The following is a 21,633-nucleotide window of genomic DNA, read 5'->3' on the forward strand; positions in this document are numbered from 1 at the left end:
ATGCTTATATACGACTTGTCCTGTTATAGGAGGTTGTTTAAATTTCTTAGAACTTTTTTGGACATAAAAATCCAAATGTAGTTTCGAGGTGTGTTTTGGTCATTTACTAATGATTTGCTCTGCAATGGTCTGATAGAGTTTCAGACATGAAAGTGAAGGGAGGAAGTGGTCTGTCAGCCTGTGACCCTTGGCCCTGCCTCTCATGGAATTGCTTTAGGCTGTTTCTGCCCCTCCCCGCTCTAAGTGTGCTTCCCCAAACCAGAATTTGGGGGCATTGTGAGGACATTGGGTTCTGGATAGTTGTTACCAGAAATTGGGTGGCCCTGAAAATCTGTGATTGAGCACCTTGCTGGTTGGGGATGTGGGGATCTGGGGAGGTGTGGGTTTCTTATTCATGGTGTCAGTGATTAGAGGGATGTGAACATCACTGGTCACTATCTGTGTGAGCTCAGTGGGGGAGGGTCCACGGGGATCTCTGAGGATTTCCACTATTTTTTATGTTAGTGCCTCTTTGGACACCAACACACTCATGACACAGCACCAGCACGTGACCCCAAATTCTACTTTAGTGATGTCAATCCCCTGACCCCAAATCCCAAATTTGCAACTACAAGTGGCCTTCAGACCCCCAGACCCTAAGCTCCAGACTCTGTGAGGCCTTCAGACCCTAGAACTGACTTTGTGAGTCCCACACATCCATGTGCTCAGGTGACTTCTTTGGTTCTCACAAACACACTGGAATCAACATCTCCATCTAATCTCATACCCACAACCCCTGCACCCAGTAACTGCTGCTTCCCTGTCCCCATTCTCATGCTACACACCGTCCCTACTAGAAGTGCCCGTGGAAGACACCACTCCCATTTCTCCCTTGATCTCAGGCATGTAAAGACCTCAAGCTTAGAGTGAGGGCAGTAGGCGTCGCCACCAGTCCAGCCTCTCCATGCTCTATCTGGGCCCCATCCTCCAAATGCTGGCTTCCTCGGCCACCCACTTCACCCTACCTACCCTGCACTGCAGCTCCTGGGGCCCTGGATTCAGCCTGAAGCCCCAGGAAGCTGGAGGCCTCTCGAGCTGATCTTGGAGCAGTGGCAGTTCAAGGCCTTGGTGAGGCACCTTCCGCCAGGTACATGGTGTTTAATCTCTGTGGATCACCCAATGCCAGACATGGATGCTGAGAGACCTGTTCTCTCACACTGTATCAGCCACAGTGAGGAGATTGTATGATGTGTGAATGGTATTAATTGCATTTCTGAGTTAGGGAAGGGGAGATAGACACAAAGAAAAAGTCAGATTATAGATGAGTTAAGGTCTTTCCTCACTAGCTGGGAGAGCTGTTCCTGTATGAAAATAGTATGGGCTTCTCGGCAGCTCACAGGTGTGTGGTGCAGACTCAGGCAAGGTATAGATGTGCTGGGGTGTATGGAGCAGATACTCTCAGGTAAGGTACTTGTGCTCAGGTATGGTGACACTATCAGGTAAGATACAGATGTGCTCAGATGTGTGGTATAGATACTCTCAGGTGTGGTACAGAAACACAGATGTGGTGCAGATATTCTTAGGTATTTGGTACTGATGCACTCAGGTGTCTGGTACAGATACTCAGGTGGCACAGACCCTCGAAGTGGGAGTCAAAGGTTTTAGCCAATGGAGGCACAGTGAGGAGTGGGGGACATGTGGGGCGTGGGGGAGCGTGAGTGGGGGGTTGGGCAGTCACTGAGGACTTGGGTGAGGGGGACTGGGAGCTTTGGGGGTAGGGGGAGGTGTCCTGCTGGGGGCAGGGCTACCTGAAGGGTGGTGAGCAAGCCCTCTGCTCCACCAGGCTGCCCTGGCAAAGGGGCAGGAAGGTAAAGGACACCCAACACAGCCCACAAGCAGTCGGCCACACGGGGGCAGTGCAGTCACGCCTCAGGGTCTCCAGCCACTTCATTCTGGCCTGCCAGCATGGAATTCACAGAAGTCACACAGAAACCAGGGGGGGCGGACGGGATGGGACACGACGATGACAATGCCCTAGGAAGTTGTGGAAACACTGACTTTTGCAGCCTTTCATTCATCACGTTGCTTTGTTCAAGCTGCACCTGGTCCACTGGGTGTCGGGTGTTGGGATGAGCAAAGGAAGCACTGCCGGGCAGCCGGCCTGGCCTGGCCCGGCAAGGTCATGGAGGCTAAGCCAGGCAAGCTGCCGAGGCCACCACTGTACCCAGTCCCCCATTCTTGTCCTCCATCCCCTGTCCTCTGTCCCCCACCTTTGCTTCCCCATAACTCCCTCATCTTCTACCCCTGTCCCCCATCCTCAGCCCCAAGGCCCCTATCTTTGTCCCCCATCCCCAGTTACCTGTTCTCTGGGCACATGCTCTCATGACTCCCTCTCTTGCCATTTGAACATGTGTTGACCCAGCTCCTAATTTGACTTTTGGAGAAATGAAGGACCTGCTCAAGACCCCTGAAATTCTTGTCCAGTTCTTCACAAAGCTGAGAATAATCCCGGAACAGTCAGGACACCTGACCTTGGCCACCACACAGATCACAACTAAAGTCACCTTTGCCAGATGGGAGAGTCCCCTGTCCCAGTCTAGATGAGTCTGGCCAAGGAGGAGAGCAGGTGGGGGCCTGGGCAGAGGGGGAATTGGCACCAGGGGCCAAGGGGGCAGAGATGCGGGCTGTTACTCCACCTGGGATGGCGAGAGCAGAGGTCAGGCCTGTTCACCCTGCCATGTGTCTGAGTCAGTCCCCGTGGAGTCCCTGCTGCTGGATGGTCCTCTTGTCTCCTCTGACCAAGGTGCCCACGAGGAGGGGCTGCCCTGCTGCCCTGGAAGGTGGGGACCTTAGGAGCTGGGCCTTGTGTCTTCCTCATCCCCAGCCCCTCACCCTCATGCCACCTGACAGACGGGCCTGGAGCAGTTTGGAGTTTGCTGCTTCTCTAGCACTTACGTGCAGTGTGGGCTTACTCATGCGTGCACATGTAAGTGTGAGTGCATGTGTGTGTGAGTGCGTGTATGAGTCTATGTATGTGTGAGTGTGTGCATGTGATTATTTGATCAATATCTGACTTCAGACTAGAGGCTCCAGGAAGCTGGCCCATGTCTGCCTCTAAGAGTGGGGACATACATACCTGCTGGATAAGTAGGTAAAGGTGGGGATTCTTAACCTGTTTGTGTGTGTTTGTGTGTGGTAAAATATATAGAACATAAAACTTACCATTTTAACTATTTTTAAGTGTGTGTTGGCATTAAGCACATTCACATTGTTGCACAGCTATCATTTCCACAACTTTTCCATATTCCCAAAATGAAACTCTGTCCCCATGAAACACTAACTCCCCATCCCCGCGCCCCAGCCCTGGCACCTACCATCTACTTTCTGTCTCTATGAATTCAGTGTCTCTAGGGGCCTCATATAAGGGATATCACAGTATTTGTCCTTTTGTGACTGGCTTATTTCACGTCAAGGTTAATCCATGTTGCAGCCTGAGTCAGAAGTTCCTTCCTTTTTAAGACTGAATAACATTCTGTTGTATATATGTTACCACATTGTGCTCATCCATTCGTCGATGGGCATTTGGTTTGTTCCCACCTTTCGGCCATTAGTGCATAATGCTACTGGGAACATGGGTGCACAAATATATCTTCAATACCCTGCTTTCAATTCTTTGGTTCTGTACCCAGGAGTGGTGGGTTATTTTTTTGAGGACCCTCCATGCTATTTTCCACAGTGGCTGCACCATCTTACATTCCTACCGAAGTGCACCAGGTTCCAACTTCTCCACATCACTTTTTGTTTTTATTATGATAGTCATTCTAGTGGGTGTGAGGTGTCACCTCATTGTGGTATGATATGCATTCCCCTAATGATTAGTGATGAGCATCTTGCCATGTGCTTATTGGCTACTTGTATATATTGTTTGGAGAAATGTCTGTTCAAGTCCTTTATCCATTTTTAATTGGTTGTTTGTCTTTTTATGATAAGTTACCTTTTCACTCTTGTTAGTGTCCTTTGTGCACAAAAGTTGTACATTCTGATGTATTTTTTTCCCTTTTATTGCTTGTGCTTTTGGTGTTGTTATGTAGGATACCAATGCCAAATCCAATGTCATGAAGCTTTTCCCCTATGTTTTCTTCTAAGAGTTTTATCTTTTATGCTTAGGTTTGATCCATTTTGAGTTAATTTTTACATATGGTGTGAGGTAAGGGTCCAACTTCATTCTTTTGCATGTGGAAACCTTGTTGTCCCACCACCATTTTTGTGGTTTTGGGTTTTTTTTATATATATATTTTTTTATTGATTTCAGAGAGAGGAAAGGAGAGGGAGAGAGAGAGATAGAAACATCAATGATGAGAGAGTCATTGATCGAGCCCGCAACCCGGGCATGTGCCCTGACCGGGAATCGAACCCTGATCGCCTGGATCCTAGGTCGACGCTCAACCGCTGAGCCACAGCCGGCCGGGCTCCCACCACCGTTTTTGGAATGACTGTTTTCCCATCGAATTATCTTGGGACCCTTGTCAAACATCATTGACCACGCATGAGGGGGTTTATTTCTGGGCTCTTAATTCTGTTCCATTGGTCTATATTTACCTGTTTTATAGACAGGAAAATGGAGACCCACAGAGGGCCCATAATTTGGCAGAGGTCACATGATCAGCAGTAGTTAGGCTGGGGTTTGGCCCTGCCCTGTCTCACTGAGAGATGGGGAGTGCAGAGGTCACACCTGAACTGTCAGCTCTTCCCACCATATGCCACACAGGCCAGCAGGGGTGTTTTAAGTAGGTCACACTAGCTGCCAGTAATTCAGGAAGGTTTTAAGATGGCAGAGTACCTCTTGATATTGCCTTCAACAATGCAAAGAACCAGAGCACCCAACAAGCCTACCACCCAGAGTGCTCTTCAGGGCAGTGCTGCCCTGTATGAAGCGCGGCAGAGTTCACCTGACATTTGTAAAAGGCAATTGAAGCATTTAGAATCCTGTACTTTACAGTTGGCATCTCCAGGATGAATGAAGACACTGCATCCATTAAAAAATGAACCAATCCTTTAAGAAAGAAGGAGTACAAGATGAGAATTCACCTGTAAAAATTACAAATAGAATATCTGGTAGGGGGAAAAGAAAGAACAGAAAACTATAGGGAAGAAAACTTCAAAACAAAAGTGGGGGCCACTTTCCAGAACAGGTGAGGCTTCTTTGGAAGAAAGGTGCACTGGCATCTGGACAAGGCTGCCTTGAGGACCACGGGGGACAAGGAGACCGGAACCCTCCCGAGAGGGCTGGCACAGGCCCACATGAGGCTCAGGGACAGGATGGCCGCACCAGGAGCAGCAGACATCAGGCATGTGGAGGGAAAGTTGTTTCCACCTACAGTTCTATCCTTGTGTAGAGTCTGCAAGAAGTTTTCCTCCTACATTTACCTCCTGGAGGGTTTGCTCCAGCAAAAGTGAGTAAACCAAGAGGAAGGCGAGGGGTTCAGGAAAAGGAACCAACATGGGACAGCCCAAGGGAAGCCGGGGGAGTGGGCAGCGGCCTGAAGGGAGCCGTCCCTGTGTGTGTGGGATTGAGATGGTCTGACTCATGGAACCGTGCGGAAGGCTCAGGGACAGAATTTACAGAGCTGCCAAAGGATGTGGAGGACAAGAGCAGGTTCAAAGAAAACCAAGCAAATGAGTCTGTTCAGTCGGGGCTGGGGGTTGTGCAAGAAAGGAAATAAAATATAGTAAGTTGGCCCTCCCTCCCCCTCCTCGACACCTCCCACCCCCACCCCTCACTCTCTTTCCTCCTTTCTCCCCCCTCTCTCTCCCTTTCCTCTCCCTCCCCCTCCCCCTTTCCTTCTTCTCCCCCCCCCATGGGCTATGGAGCTATATAGCAGGTTACAAGGTGAATGAAAGTTCCTGCCCTGCCCCCCATCACAAGGCCAAATGGGGAGTGTCATCTTGTTTCCTCTCAGTTCCATTGACTACCTGAGGCTCTGCTTTGGGGACCAGCGGGGGGGGGGGGGGGGGGCAGGGGGGTGGCCTCTGCCCATCCAGGGCAGTTTAAGGGAAGGAGGGGGAAGGTGGATACTGGTTTTCTTCGGAAATTGGGCTGTACAGCTTCACCTGTCTGGCTGCAGCCAGTCCCCTGATGGGATGGGGTGGGTATGACTGGTGTCTGGACAACAAGACTAGCAAGAGGTTCCCTGAGATTTGGGGGAGCTGTCTTCCCATGCAGGGGAGTGTCAGCTCTTACTACAAAGTTCTAATTCCTCAGGGTGCCCACCCAGGTGTCTGCCCACATTCCTAGATCCAAAGGTCTCCTATAGGCCTAGACTTCCCACAGCAGACCCACGTCACCACTGCCATTCCAAGAGCCATCCCCCCAACACCATATACATGCTTACCTATTTTCTTTAACAAAAAGAAAAAACTACCAAAAAGGTACGAAAGTACTACATGCTTTTTTTGTTTGTTTGTTTGTTATGTTTTTATTGATTTCAGACAGAGGAAGGGAGAGGGAGAGAGAGAGAGAAACATCAATAAGAGAGAATCATCCATCAGCTGCCTCATGCATGTCCCCGACTGAGAATTGAGCCTGCAACCCGGGCATGTGCCCTGACAGGGAATTGAAAAGTGACCTTCTGGCTCATGGGTTGAGGCTCAACCACTGAGTCACACCAGCTGGACCCCACATGCTTCTTGCAAAAATATTTAGAAACTGTAAAAATTTTAGAAAGTATAAAGAAGACATTAAAGTTCACCTGTAGCATTGGAGTTAGCAGACCAACTTTTCTGTGTATAATTGTAATAGGCAGTCAGGCAGACAAGAGAAGAACAACGACAATGGGCCAGGTACAGAAGGTCACCAGGGTGGAAAGCCCCAGATTCCTAGCACCAAAACCAAACAAGCAACACCATGGCTGCCTCAGGACCAGCTGCATTTGACCAATGACCCCCTGCTCTGGTGCTGACCAAGCAGTGGAGACCTCAGTCCTAAAAGGACACACCTGGAAAGCTGATGAATATTCTATTGAGACCCTCCTCTGAGACCTCCCCTAAGATTCCCACCTGCAAGAGAGAGAGAAATACTCCCAAAGCAAAGAACCCAGTGTGCATCCCTGGCTAACCCCCTGAACCTGTCTCCAAGGCTCCCTTTTTTCTGACTTCCCAGTGAGCCAAAGCAGCCCAGCCTAGGCTCCCCTGTTGCTTCCTCTATGCTAAGCCCTTCCTTGTTTCACTGTCCCCAGCTTTAATAAAAGTCCCATCTGAGTGTATTTTTGCTGTGGCCAATAAATTCTTGCTTGCTTTGCTGCACTTGACTGAAATCTTTCCTTCAAGAAGACAAGAACCGAGGTCTCATCCTCTCACCAGTAACATATTTTACAAAAATTGGACCAAGTCACAACTACTGATTTTAACTACTTAAAACAATCAGCATTGTAGTTGCACGTTGTTGCATGTCAAAAAATAATATAAAACCATTTACTCCACCAACATTTTCAGCCCCTGCTGTGCAGCAGGTGCCATGCTCTTCCTTGGTAGAGGCGTACAGAGCAACCCTGGCTGGTGCGTTTACCTGTTAGATCCAAGGAGTAAAGAAACACCTGCTGTGATTTCAGGGGTGTATACACTATGAAAAACATCAAGGAGAGGAAATGGATAGTGGTGGCCTTCCATTTGGGGTGGGTGTTCTCTCTGAGGCAGCAAGAACAGGAGGCTGGCCCTGTGAGTACCTGGAGAAGAGCATTTTCCTGAGGGGACAGTGAGTGCAAAGGTCCCAGCACATTGCTCATTCAGAGCACATCAGTGAGGCCAGGGGGAAGGAGCTGGGGGCTTCTGGGGAGACAGCATTTTGCTCAGCCTGGGGGGCGCCTGGAGTGACATCTTTGGCTATGACGGTGGGGCAGGAGAGGGCACAGAAGCCACTCCAGGGCTGGCTGCAGGGTTGCGAGGTTGGTAAATGGGGCTTGGATGAGAAGTGCCACCCCGGAACCACCGATGGACTGGACTGTGGGAGAGAGCGGAGGCCTGGCGACCCATGGGCGGGCTGGTGAGGGCAGTGGCCTCAGAGTGGGCTGGGGTGTCTGGGGGCCTCTCAGACGTTGGGCAGAGACTTCCAGATGTGCGCCCAGGCTCGGGGGGTGTGCGGGGAGCTCCAGGGCAGGACACGGGGTTGAGCCTCGCGGGGTGTGTGTGTGTGTGTGTGTGTGTGTGTGTGTGCGCGCGTGTGTGAGTCCTGAGGTCTGCACCAGGACAGAGAAGGAGAAGGGCCCTGAGGACCCCAGAGTGGAAGAAAGGAAGAGAGGAGGGAGCACGCCCGGGGAGCTGGCAGGTACTCCCCCCTGGAGGTCCAGGGAGAAAGACGAGGAGAGGGTCCTGCACTTGGCCGCGCGGGGTCCAGGTGCCCACCGCGCGCGGGCTCGCAGAGCAGGGTGTCCACGCCATGCGCACCCCCCTGGTGGGACCCGAAATATCCCGGATTGGGACGTCACACGAACGAAGCTGGGGTTCCTGGGAAGTTCAGGGTCAAAAGATTAGATGTATTACTATTTTATAGTTTGTAAAACCTTTTGACTCTCACAAGCCCTTGGAGCAGGCGGGGCCGGCCACTACCCTCCGTTTTCTATTCGGATGGGGACCGCCGGGACCCCGCGGCCGGGGGAGCCTGAGCCTGGCCCCGGGCCCGCGCGCAGGTGCGCGCTCGAGCTACGCGGGCGCAGGTGGGAGGGGAGCGCGACTGAGGGAAGGAGTAGAGGAGAGGGGAGCGTGGGGGCCTCGAGGGGCGCGGGCACCGCCCACCCCGGAGCCGACAGTTCCTGGGGACGCCACGGGGACAGAGGGACGCAGGGCGCGAGCCCGGCACACAGCCCGGCGGGAGCCAGGGGATGCGCGCGCGCGCCCCCTGCCGCCTGCGGGGCGGTCGGCGGGGGCGGGGCGGGGCGGCTCGGTGCCGGGGTGGGGCCGCGCTTCAGGCTGCGGCCGCCGCCTGGTCCCCGGGATGCGAGCGCCCGCCGCCGCGCCGCCGCAGCTCCTGGCCCGGGCGGGCTTCCCCCGCGGGCGCGCCTGAGCCTCCGCGCCGAGCGGCCCGGTAAGTGCCCTGGGCGGGCTCCCGGCCCGGCCGCGAGACGGGGACGCTCGCAGGGAGCCCTCTTCCCACCGGTCCCCCGGCCCCATCCTGCCCCGGGGCATCCTCCCGCCGCATCCCCACGTCTCCGCGCGCCGGGGTCCGACGGGCAGCTTCTCACTTAAAAATTAAAACGGGGCTTCTGAGGAAAGCCGGCCACGTCCGCTGATCATGGTCCCTGGGTCCCCCCACCCGCAGCCTCACCCCCCATCCTCGCCTTCCCCCCACGCGGTGACTTGACGCTCCGGCTGTGACCAGGCGGCTCTGGGGGAGTTGGTTTCATTGCCCTTCAGTCTTAGTCCAGTTCTCTCAGAGATGTTTTGGGAAGATGCTGGCAGAGGGGCTTTGAACCCATGCCCTGAGCCCTCACCAGGGCAGCTGGGGGTGGGGAAGGCTGCGCTGGGGGCACCCAGAGCGGGGGTGGCACAGCTCGGCCCCTGGCACAGCTTGGCCCCTGCTTCCTGGCATGGAGCACCAGGCTTGGGTCTCACACTTGGGAAGGGCGGAAGGGCCCAAGTTCCAGGAATTCGCTGGGTTTCAGTTAGTGGCACCAAGAAAGTTTTTCCCCTAAAGTCCTGTTTTGAGTGGCTGAAAATCCCAGGTCGTGGATACTCTGTGAGTGGCACAGACCCTCAGGGACCTGCCCACCCTAGTGTTGCCCCAGTGACCCCCACTGGGAGGGGCAGGTGCTGGTCAGGGTCAGGGGTGAGAGGCTTTGGGCCACTCAGCCCTTGGGTTCCTCCTATTTCCCGGTAGGTTCCAGGGGCTAGGGCTGGAGGTATTTGCCCCCTGGAAGCATCCAGAAGGCCTCCAGCTGTTAGTGTCATCGTGGGGTTGGGGAGGTGGCTTCTGTGGGATCAACCACAGGCTCTGGTCCTAAGTGTGTGCCCTGGGCATCTGTCCCCAGGCTCTGGGTACTTGATAGCTATGAACTGGACTTCTCAGCCGAGGCCACTCTCCGAGGGTTTCTGGCAGAGGCAGGCCCCTAAGCCTGGTTGGCCTCTGCCCCACAGCAGGCCTGGCTTCTGCAGGCTCCTGGGTGGGAGCCTGTTAGTTGTGGTGGAGGAGACCCTGCAGTCGTGTGCAGACCGTCCCCCCGAGGCCCTGACCCAGGGGGCTCTGCCATCTCCTGCGGCCTTCCTGAGGTGGCCGGAAGTCACCCTATTTTACGGAGGAGTTCCAGGCGCTGACTGGCAGAGTTTGGACCCAGACTCTGTGTGGTTTCTGTCCAGGGTTGGTCCCAGAGTGATGGGTGCCCAGGGTGGGGGCACTGCTGGGTGGGGAGGATTTCTGTTTGGTTTTTCTTACCTGTATTTTCTTAAAAGGACAGTTATTTCTCTTACCTCTTATAAGAGAAGGGTTTGTGCAAAAGTTCAGATTTCTCTGAGACACACAATCAGGTCAGAGCTTGGTAGGGGTGGAAGGCCCACGAGTCTCCTAGTAGGGCTCAGTGCATCTGTTGTTCGCCTGTGTGGCACCCAGCCCCCCACGTGCCCCTGCCCCAGCACTGTCCACGGCTGCAGGAAGACCCTGGTCCTGGGCAGCTGCAGGCTACAAGGGGCCTAATGGAGAGGGTCTCCTGCCCCCCTTAGAGAAGGAGGCTGATCCTGGGCTGAGACCTGCGTCCCTCCTCAGAGGGACATTTCCGTGGGAAGGTTGGTTCAACCCTAGGAGGCTTCATGTTTTTGAGGAGAGTACACAAATATTTAGTAGAATGGAGAACCTACTGCGCAGTATCCGCCTCCGTTATTTATGATTCCTAGGCTGGGAACTCGGCACAGATCAGATTCCAAACTGTTACTCAACTGGGACTGTGGATGGGAGAGGGGGCGCAACAGCCGGCTTCCACACCCCCAGCGGAGGGGTACCTGGAGATAGTTACCTGTTCTTGGCACTTTTTATCATAGCCTGCGTTTTTAGGGCCCTTTGAGCACCGAGCTGGAGACACAGGGAGAATGTGGCTTGTGGGGGAGCAGGCGGTAGCCGAGGACAGGGAAGGGTCACACAGAGGAGTCTAGATCCTGTCTTAGCTCCTGCTGTGAGGAGGGTCTTGCATAACAGTGTCCAGCCACCAAGGACATGACTTGCTTCTCAAGAAGTGCGGGCCTGGTAGCCCTGGCACAGGGTGAGGCTGAGAAGGCGGGGCCTTCTGAAACATCCGTCCACCTGTTCCTGCTCCAGCCTGTGGCCCCCTGGACCCTATCCCCACTCACCCACCACAACCCATGGATCAGGGCTCCCCGTCACCTCCACAGCACTATCTCCACCAGCCTAAAACGGGCTTTCGACCTTCAAGCCCCTGCTGCTCCACCATTCTCCACTCCCTTCCTGAAGAGCTCCCTGCAGGCTTTTCTGCCTCTGGCACCGGGTTCTCCCCTGCCATACCCTCTCCACCTTACCATTCCAGAGATTTTATTTACATTTGTATATAAATTTGTGTTGTACATTTTTTATTGAGGTAAAATTCACATAGCAAAGAATTAACCATTTAAAAATGTATACAGTTCAGTGGCATTTATTTAGTATATTGCCAAAGTTGTGCAACTGCCACTTCTGTACAATTCCAAAATATTTTCTTCACCCCAGATGGAAACTCTGTACTCATTTGTGCTCACTCCCCACCCCCACCCCCCACTCCCCACCCCCAGCCCCTGGCAACCACGAATCTATTTTCCATCTCTATGAATTTGCCTGTTCTGGACATTTCGCATCAATGGAGTCAATGTGTGCCCCTTGGCGCCTGCCTTCTTTCACACAAGTCGCGTTTGCAAGGTTCATCCATGTTATAGCAGCAGAACTTCATTCCTTTTATGGCTGAGTCATATTCCACTCTACAGAGAGCATGTCTTGTTTGTCCATCCACCAGATGACGGACGTTTGAGTTGCTTCCCCTTTTCGGCTCCCCGTGAATGTGCAGCTGGGAGCAACTGTGTGTCAGGTTTTATTTGAACACATTTTCAGTTCTCTTGGACATCCACCTAGGAGTGGGGTTGCTGGGTCATATGGCGACTCTGTGTTTAGCTGTTTGCGGAAATGCCACACTGTTTTGCGCAGCAGCCCCACTATGTTACGTTCACACTGGCACAGCGCAAGGCCCCAGTTTCTCTGCAGCCTCCCCAAGCCTTGCTCTTCTCTGTTCCTTTCCTTACAGCCGTCCCAGTGGGTGTGGTGTGGGATCTCGTAGTGGGTTGGATTGACATTTCCCCAGTGACTAATGGTGTTCAGCATCTTTTCACGTGTTTGTTGACTATTTCTGTATTTTCTTTGGAAAAATATCTACTCGAGTTGTTTGCCCACTTTTAAATTGAGTTGTTTGTCTTTTTGTTGTTGAGTTTAGGAATTCTTTGTATAGTGTGAATTCTAGACCCTTGTCAGTTATATGATTGGTAAATATTTTCTCCCATTCTGAGGGTTGTCCTTTCACTTTTTTGATAGTGTTCTTCAGAGCACAGCTTTTAATTTTGATGAAGTCCAATTTGTCAATTTTTTCTTTTGTTACTTGTGCTTTTGGTAACATTTCTAAGAATCCATTGCCAAACTTAAGGTCATGAAGATACATGTATAGCACTATGTTTTCTTTGAGAGTTTTATAGTTTAACACTTACACTTCGGTCTTTTAACTAACTTTGGTTAAGTTTTTTCATATCCTGTGAGGTAAGGGTCCAACCTCACTCTCTGGCCTGCGAATATCCAGTTGTCCCAGCATCATCTGTCAAAGAGACTGTCCTTTCCCCATTGAATGGCCTTGGCACCCTTGTTGAACATCAGTTGACCACAGTATGCCTATTCTTATGGCAAATTTTCTCCTTTTAGTGCTTTAAAAAGTTATTATGGATATTTTCAAATCTTTTATAAAAGTGGACACGATTTTATAATGAGCTCAATTTATTCATCAGCCAGCATAGATGGCCAACCATCCATATAGGCTGATCCAGTTCCATTTAGACCCCACTCTGCTCCCACATAGTAGAAGCAAACTCCTAATATATCATTTCTTTCATATGTGTTTCAGTATGTATCTCTAAAATACATGCGCTTTAAAAAATTAGCTTTTTATATTCTTAACTTAATTTTTTTGTGATTTGAGAGACTTAAATATAAAGAAGTACTAGATACAACAGTAGGATAACTGCAAAGGTGAAAAGAGGACCCTGAAGGGTTCTCCAGGGCTGAGCAAGTCGAGGGTCACACTTGGACGTGGAGGGCCCTCCCCAAACCTGGGCTCTGGCCTCCTCTGGGAAGGTATTGTTCAGCCCCCTGGCTGGTGAAGTTCATTGGGTCCCAGCCTCTGGCAGTGGTGAGCAGAAACAAATAGAAAGATTGGAAGCACTGGAACCCAAAGACCCTCACTTTGGCATATCCCTCCAGTGCCTCTACTGGCAGTGACATATTGTGCTAACTTCAAAGAAGAAATGCTTGAGTGGTCCAGCCCATCAGTGCAGAGCAGAGGAGGAGGGTGAATGTGGAGCTTGGAGGCAATACTGTTCTACCACTTCAGGGGTAGTGTAGGAACCTTACCCCAGCCCACTTCTCCTTCTGGCCTTTGTGCTGTCCTTGCCATCTACATATGCTATAAACCCCACAAAACATTGTTATCATTATTTTTAAAAAGGCAACTATCTTTTAAAGATATTTAATAGCAAGAACAAATCCGAGCTTTGTGTTCCATTTTGTGTTCCATGTTACCATCTGGTATCAGTTTCCTTTGGCCTGAAGACACCCTTTCACATTTCTTCTAGTGTGGGTCAGCCCGCAGTGAATTCTTTCAGCTTTTGTATATCCGAAAAAGTCTTTATTTCACCTTCATTTTTGAAAGGTATTTTTGCAGGGTGTGGAGTTCTAGGTCTCAGTGTTTTTTTCTCCATGCTTTCAGGCCAGTGCCCCATTGTCTTCCCGTGCACCTGTTTCTGCCAAGGCATCTGCTGTCATTCTCACCTTTGTTTCTCTACCCAATGACTGTTTTTCTGGTGACAGTTAAGATTATTCTATTTATCGCTGGTTATGAACATTTGATTATGATGTGCCCGGGTGTCATTTTCTTCACGCTTCTTGTGCTGGGAGTCATTGATCTTCTGGAATTTGTAGGTTTACAGTTTTCATTACATTTGAGGGAAAAATTCTGCTATTATTACTTATTTTTTTCCCCCATTACCTCCTTTACCATCCTATTCTTTAGAGCCCCAGTTACACCTCCTGAAATACCTAAGTACATAATTTTTAATGTTTTTAAAAAATCTGTATTCAGATTGTTCCTTGCTGGTCTGTAGAAACATAGTGGACTTTTGTGTATTGTTCTTACCCTGTGACGATGCTGAACTCAGTTATTGGTTATAAGATATTTGTCTTAGTAAAATTGTTGGAATGTGCAACCGTGTGCCTGTGAACACAGAGCATGTTTCTTCCTTTCCTGGCTTCATGACGTTTCTCTTTGTCACTTTGTTGTCCTTACTGGTGCACAAGAGATGTTTGATGGAAGTGGGATGGAGGATGTCCTGGCCTTGTTCTATCTTAGGGGAAATGCTCAGTCTTTCACTGTTGGGTGGAATGTTGGCTGCAGGCTTTTTTTTGGATGCTCTTTCTCAGGTTAATTAAGTTAATTAGCCATTACTAGTTTGATGAGAATTATTCATTATTATGAATGATTTGGATTTTGTCAAAAGCTTTTTTGTATATCTTGAGATGATCATATGTATTTTTTCTTTAGTTTATTAATATAATGAATTACATTGATGAATTTTTGGATGTTGAAGCAGCCTTGAATTTCTTGGATAAACCTCACTTGTGATGTATTGTCCTCTTTATATATTTCTGGATTCCATTTGCTAATATCTAATCAAGGATTTGTATGTCTGTGTTCATGAGGGCTATTGGTCTGTAGTTTTCTCGTCTCAAAATGTCTTTGCTTTTTGGTATCAGGGTGATGCTGAACTTATAAGTAAATTGGCAATTTTTTATTTTATTTTCAATTTCTGCCAGAGGTTTTAGAGAATTGGTATTATTTATTCCTTAAATTGGTAGAATTTACCAATGAAACTGTTGTTGTTGGAATAGATATAGGAATAAACAGGTTATCTATTTTTTCTTGAGTGAGTTTTAGTAGTTTGTGTCTTTCAAGGAATTTGTCCACTTTTTCTAATTATTGGATTTGTGCAGATAGTGTTTGTCTTAGTCAACTTGGGGTTCCATAACAAAATACTGTAGACTGGGCAGCTTAAACAATGGAAATTTATTTCTCATGGTTCTGGAGGCTGGGAGTTCAAGTTCAGGATGCCAGCTGATTTTGTTTCCAGTGAGAGCCCCTTCTTGGCTTGTAGATGGCTACCTTCGCATGGTAAAGAGAGAGCACTTTTTCTTCTTACCAGGGCGATGGTTCTACTGGGTCAGGGCTCCACCTTCATGGCCCAAATTAACTTTAATTACCTCCTGAAAGGCACTGTCTCCAATACAGTCAAATGGAGGATTAGGGCTTCAACATATGGATTTGGGGGAGACGCAACTAAGTTCATAGCAGCACTCTCTTATGTTCCTTCTAGTGTGTGTGGGGTCTATAGTGATGTCCCTTCTTTCATTTCTGATGGTATTTTGTGTCTCTGTTCCTTGATCAACTTTGTTGATCTTTTCAAGGAACCAATTTTTGGTTTCTTTGATTTTTCTCTTTTTTCCTATTTAAATGTCATTGATCCCCCCCCCCCTTTATTGTTTCCATCTTTTTGCTTGATTTGGATTTCTTTTCTTCTGGTTACTTAAAGTGGAAACTTAGATTACTTACTTGAGACCTTTTTTCTAATATAATGTTTAATGCTATCAGTTTCTATCAAAGTACTTTTCAGCTTGTAGCCCAGAAAGTGTGATATGTTATATTTCCATTTTCATGCAGTCCAAAAGACTTTTAAACTTCCTTGAGACTTTCTCTTTGACCTATGGTTATTTAGAAATGGGTTGCTTTCTAAACATTTGGGAATTTTTGATATGTCTTTCTAGTTTAATTTCGTAATTGTCAACAAACATACTTTATATAATTTCTATTCTTTTAAATTTGTTTTAATTTACAGAATATAGTCCATCTTGATGAATGTTCTGTGTACAAAGGCTGCATACTCTGCTGTCGGTGGAGGGAGTGTTCTGTAAGTTGCAATTAGTTCACGCCTGTTGTTTGGATGGTCTGTATTCTTTTGGTTTTACTTGTTCTATTGATTACTGAAAACAATGTTGAAGTCTCCGGTGACTTAATCATCTTTTCAGTTTTGTCAGCTCTTGCTTCATGCATTTTTACATATACATGTTGTTAGGTGCATGTACATTTAGGATTGCTGTGTCCTCTTGGAAAACTGAACCACCTGTCATTATGTAATAGCCCTCTTTGTCCCTGGGAATATCCCCTTTTGAAGCCTACATTGTTTGATACTCATACAGCTCCTGCAGCCTCTTGTGATTAGCGTTTGCATGGTGTGTCTTCTTCTATCCATTTACTTTACCTACTTGTATCTTTATATTCAGAGTGTGTTTCTTGTATTTAAAGTGGGTCCAGGACACATTTCCCATATTCTCGCGCACTTTCTGCACAGGGTGGAGCTCTGTGTCGAGTCTTCCAGGCTGCACACGCTTGAGGCCAGGTGAGGGCTCCTGACCTCCTCGCCTCGTCCATTGGCCCCGAACCTGGCACTGTGTGGTCACTGCACATTCACCTGCAGGACATGGGAGGTCTCAGATGTCCTCACTGCACAGAAGCCTGAAGTGATGGGCAACCCAGCAGCCTCAGGACACAGATAGTGTGCCCGCCCCTCAGGGGCCGCTGCTCGAATCCAGGCACCTGTGCCCGGCAGTGCTGGTGGAGGCTGGCGGGCTTGGTCAGCTAGGCTGGGTGCAGCTGTGAGTTAGTGGCCAAAGTGGGAGATTTTACACAGAAAAGAAGAAGCCTATTGGCCCAGAAGTTCAGGGCCATAAGGGGGAGATGGGAAGAGGAAAGAGAACCACCACAAAGGCCACTGAGGCCACGCAGCTGGGCCCACATGGAGCCCTTACGCTCTGCCCTGGCTGCGTGTCCTGCTCTCGGGGGCCATGTGGACCGGTGTCTGTGTTGTGATGACAGGCCCAGTGCATTTGTCTATCGAAAGGCTCTCAGAGCCAGGTTCAAGAGCACAGGGCTGTTCTCTGTGGGGAGCGGCGATGTGGGTCCTCGGCCAGGCTGGGGGACCGTGATGCTGCCCATCGAAGGGAAGATGTCGCCGGGGCTGTGCTGAGTGAGAGGAGGCGTGAGCAGTGCAGGCTTGTGCTGGAAGTGCTGTGGGTCATCTTGCCTGCGTGGCGATGGAGGGACCCCAGTGGGGGAGCGGGATGGCATGACACCTCGATCCCGGCACAGGGACCTCAGCTGACACTGCTGCCTTTGGTGGTTTGGTGAGCCAAGCGGGCCCTGGGACCTCTTCAATGTGACCAACTCGGTGCTCCTTTCTTTTCCAGGCCAAAGACGATGATCCCGCCAGGGGAGTGCATGTACGCCGGGAGGAAGCGAAGGAAGCCCATCCAGAAACAGTAACGTATCACCTTCTCTCTCTGCTGATTGGTACTGACGAAGGCGGAAGGCGTTTGCGTTCTTGTTGGCAAAAGTGAATTTTAGGAACCAAGTGAGGGAGGGGGAGGTGTTGGTCCCACCTCCCTGAGGGACGGAGGGACTTGCCGAGGCCTGGCTGGTGGTGTGCATGTGGCTCCTGCAGCACGAGGCTGTTGCTGCCCTCCCTTAGGTGGTGGCTGATGGCAGAACCAGCTGCGGCTGCTCTTTTGACTTTGATGGAAGGTGAGGTGAGGCCCAGTGACACTTATTTGGCCAAAAGCCCACATGGAGGGCTGTGACATCACCCCTATCAGTGGTGAGCACCTGACTCCCTCTCTGCCCCAGTGACACCCCGTCCTCAGTGAGGACGAACCCAGCACTCCTTTGAGAGCTTCACCACTGGCGAAAGGAGACCGTGGGGGGCTCATCCTTCCTGCCTGGGGGCTTCCGGAACCCCTTCTACCCCCAGATGGCTCCAGGACCCCTGCTGCTCCCAGGACACATCACCACTGCTCATGGTCCCTCTACATGCCTGTGGCTGGCCCAGAGGAGCTCTGGGCCACAGAGGTGCAAGATCTGTGGTAGCTGCAGGAATAACAGGGTTTGGAGGGTGCCCCGCTGGGAAGTCAGTGGAGAGTGGCATCCCAGAGGCCCACAGGCTACCTCTGGCTCCTCCAACAGGGGTCCTGTAGGTATCCACCGTCAGCAGGGGTGTGTGTATAATACAGCTGTGGGTGTGTGTGAGCGTGTGCGCAATGCAGCTATGTGTGCATGTATGTAATACTGTGTATGAGAGTGTGTGTAGTACAGCTATGTGTGTAATACAGTTGTGTGCGCATGTGTGTAATGCAGCTATTTGTAATAGCTGTGTGTGCACATGTGTAATACAGCTGTGTGTGTAATACAGCTGTGTGTGCAATACAGCTGTATGTGTATGTGTGTGATATAGCTCCGAGTGACTGTGTGTGCATGGGCTGTGTGTGTGGGTGCACACCTACAGCAGCGTCTGTGTGTGGGTCTGTGTTTCTGTGACCGGGCCACCCCCCGGAATTTGGCAGCTGCAGGATTCTGTGGGAGGGTCTTGGGAATATGGCACCACCAGCCCCAAGGATAGGCAGGAAAGGCCTGTGAGACTGGACTTCAGCAAGTGGATTTGTCACCTCAGCCTGTCGTGCGACCACTGTGGCATCGGGGCAGCACAGGCCGTAAGTGGGGTGGGTGCCTGGAGCACAGGCACAGCATGGCCTGCAGGGGAAGGCAGCGGGAGAACGGAGCTATGTGCACCTGGACGAGGGCAAGGCAGAGGGGCGCAGACTTGTGCCTCCTGCCAGCACCCATGGAGCAATGGCAGGTTATCAGTTTGCAAGAAGGAAAATCAAGGCCCAGGCCCCACATGCACACACATGCCTAAAGTGGGATTGCTCAGTCACCGGTGTGGGCATTGGTGATGTTGGCGGGTCACCAAGCTCCCCAGCGTTCAAGAAGTGCCTCTTCCCCAGCCTGGGCACATGGTGTAGTTCAGACTTTGGTAATCTGTATGCTTTTCTCACAAGTGAGGTTTAAGAGCCACTGTATTTCCTTCTCTGTGAACTGTCTGTGTTGAAAATTTTTGCTCATTTTTCCTTTAACTCGTTAATGTTTTTGTGCTTCTTGATCCTTGGGAACTTGTATACTAGGGAGACTAATTCTTGAATGTGTTTAAAATACTTTCCCCCAGTTTTAATTTATTTCTGGTGTTCTTTGCCATGCAGAAAAATTTAATTTTTATGAAGTTGAATGTATTAATCTTTTCCTTTGTGGTTAATTAATTTTACGTCACGATTAGAAAGATCTCTGCTTCACGTTTTTAAGAGAATTTTGCAAATATTTCTTCTCAACTTTTATGGATTCCTTAAAAAAATTTAAAACTTTTGAGCCCTTAGAATTTTTCCTGGAGTAAGAAGTGGGGTCTGAATCCACCTCATTCTTTTCTGCTGTGACCACCAGTTGTTCTTAACAGTTTTATTGAAGAATCATTATTTTCCTCACTGATGTGACATCGAGCATTTTAGAATTGGGATTTGAGAAGCTCACGGGGAGCAGCTGGGTGTGTGCATGTGTTCTGAGCATCTCCACAGGGACATGTTCCAGGAAACTGGGGCCAGACAACTTCTGTTTTTGATGCTTGAACACAGGGCACCCGAGCCCGCAGCCCCTCCTTGGGTGTGAGCTACATCCCTGCATCCCAGCTGCGGTCCTAGACTCCTTGCCACACCAGAGGGTTGTGGGGCTATGGTCTGGCCCTGCCCTCTGGAGCGGTGGTGGGTGAGGGGTCTGTGATTGCCCATCTTTCCCCTGGAAGGAGTGGGTGATGAGAGTCGGGGAGCATGGGGTGAACAGAGGAGGTAGGATTTGGCTGGACCCACAGAAGCCTGGCTCGGGGGCAGAACCTGCTCCTGAGAGGCTTTCTCGGGGCTGGATGCAGAGAGTGGATGCAGAGAGAGTGGACCAGGAGCTGTCAGGTCCCATGGGGCTTCTGGGTGCTGCATGACTGTGCTCTCCCGGGGTGGCACTTTGAGCTCACAGGGGTGAGCAGTGGGCCTTCCCTTCTGTCATCTGCATTTTCCACCTTTACTGGACTATAACTGAAGTGCGCTGAACGGCACAGATTGAAAGTGCACAGTCCGATTGGTTTTGACCTATGTAAACACCTGTGAAAACGTTGCTGAAACCAAGGTCACAGACATGCCTGTCACTCCCAGAGTTTCCCTGTCATTCCTTCCCGTACCTCATCCAGGTAACCTCTGATGTGCTCCGTGCTGCAGACTGGTCTGCATTTCCTGGAAGTTTCTATAGATGGAATCCCACAGACTGGGCCTGCCGTTGTGTCTGGCTTCCGTCACTGGGCAGAATGACTTTGAGATTCCTCCATGGTGTGTGCGTCAGAGTCGTGCCCCAGATGGGAAGCTCCGCGTCTGTTTGTTCACTTGTAGACGGACACTTGGGCTGATCCCAATTTGGGGCCTTTGGGACCGAAGCTGCTGTGAACATCAAACGTGTGCAGGTCTTTGTGTGGATGTGTTTTCACTTCTCTTGAATAAATACCTACGAGTGGAACTGCTGAGTCATACAGTGGGTGTGTGTTTAACTTCTTAAGAAACCACCAAACTGTTTCTGAAGCAGTTGCACTGTTTACATCTGGGGGCAGTACATGAGCTCCTGGCTCTTAAGCACTCTGTCCAGGACCTGGAACTCCAGTCCCTTTGTGTCTGCCCTTCTGCTGGGTCCTGTTGTGCTCAGCCTGCCTTTCCCTACTGACTGCTGGTGTTGAGGACCTTTCAGGTGCTTGTTTGCCAACCACACATCTTCCCTGGTGAAGTGTCTGCTTAAATAATTTTTATATCTTATTGGGTTATTTGTCTTTTCACTGAGTTGTAACACTTCTTTGCATGTTCCGGATACAAGCTCTTATTAATATTTTTTTCCTATCTATGGCTTCACTTTTGATCTTTGTAAAGGTGACTTTCAAAAGACATTTAAAAATTTTTAGTAAAGATCAATTTATCAATTTTTTTCTCTTATGATTTTTTGTGTGTGTTTTGAGTCTGGGACCACCCCAAGGTCACTAAGATTTTCTCCCGTATTTTCTTGTAAAGTTATACTGTAGGTTATGGGTTCAGGTCTATGATGTGTTTTGAGTTAATTTTGGGGTGTAGTGTGAGGTAAGGGTTGATGTTCACTTGTTTTCATGGATGTCCAGTTGATCAGCACCATTTATTGAAAAGACTTTTCTTTTTCTATTGAATTGCTTTAGTATCTTTGTCAAATGAATTGACCGAAAAGATGTGGGTCTATTTCTAGACTATTTTGTGGATCTTTATTTCTATCTTGTTTCTAATACCAAATCATCTTGAATATTGTAGTTTTAGAGGAGGCTTAAAATCAGTGGGATAAGTCCTCCAACTTCGTTCTTTTTTAATGAGCTGTTCTAGGTCCTTTGCATTTCCATGCA

At 49.8% G+C, this 21,633-nt stretch overlaps 1 protein-coding gene across 1 annotated transcript in view; it reads left to right on the forward strand.

Moving 5' to 3' along the window:
- Window positions 1-8,988: 8,988 nt before the first annotated feature.
- Window positions 8,989-21,633, forward strand: part of AHRR (aryl hydrocarbon receptor repressor) — a 69,581-nt gene continuing 56,936 nt past the window's right edge. The window contains exons 1-2 of the mRNA XM_081132563.1: window positions 8,989-9,055; window positions 17,552-17,623. Of these exons, the coding sequence (XP_080988689.1) occupies window positions 17,562-17,623 (62 nt within the window). The 5' untranslated portion in view covers window positions 8,989-9,055; window positions 17,552-17,561. The remainder of the gene's footprint in view (window positions 9,056-17,551; window positions 17,624-21,633) is intronic.

This window comes from Miniopterus schreibersii (genome assembly GCF_964146895.1).
Source record: "Miniopterus schreibersii genome assembly, chromosome: 3".
In the NCBI taxonomy this organism is placed as follows: domain Eukaryota; kingdom Metazoa; phylum Chordata; class Mammalia; order Chiroptera; family Miniopteridae; genus Miniopterus; species Miniopterus schreibersii.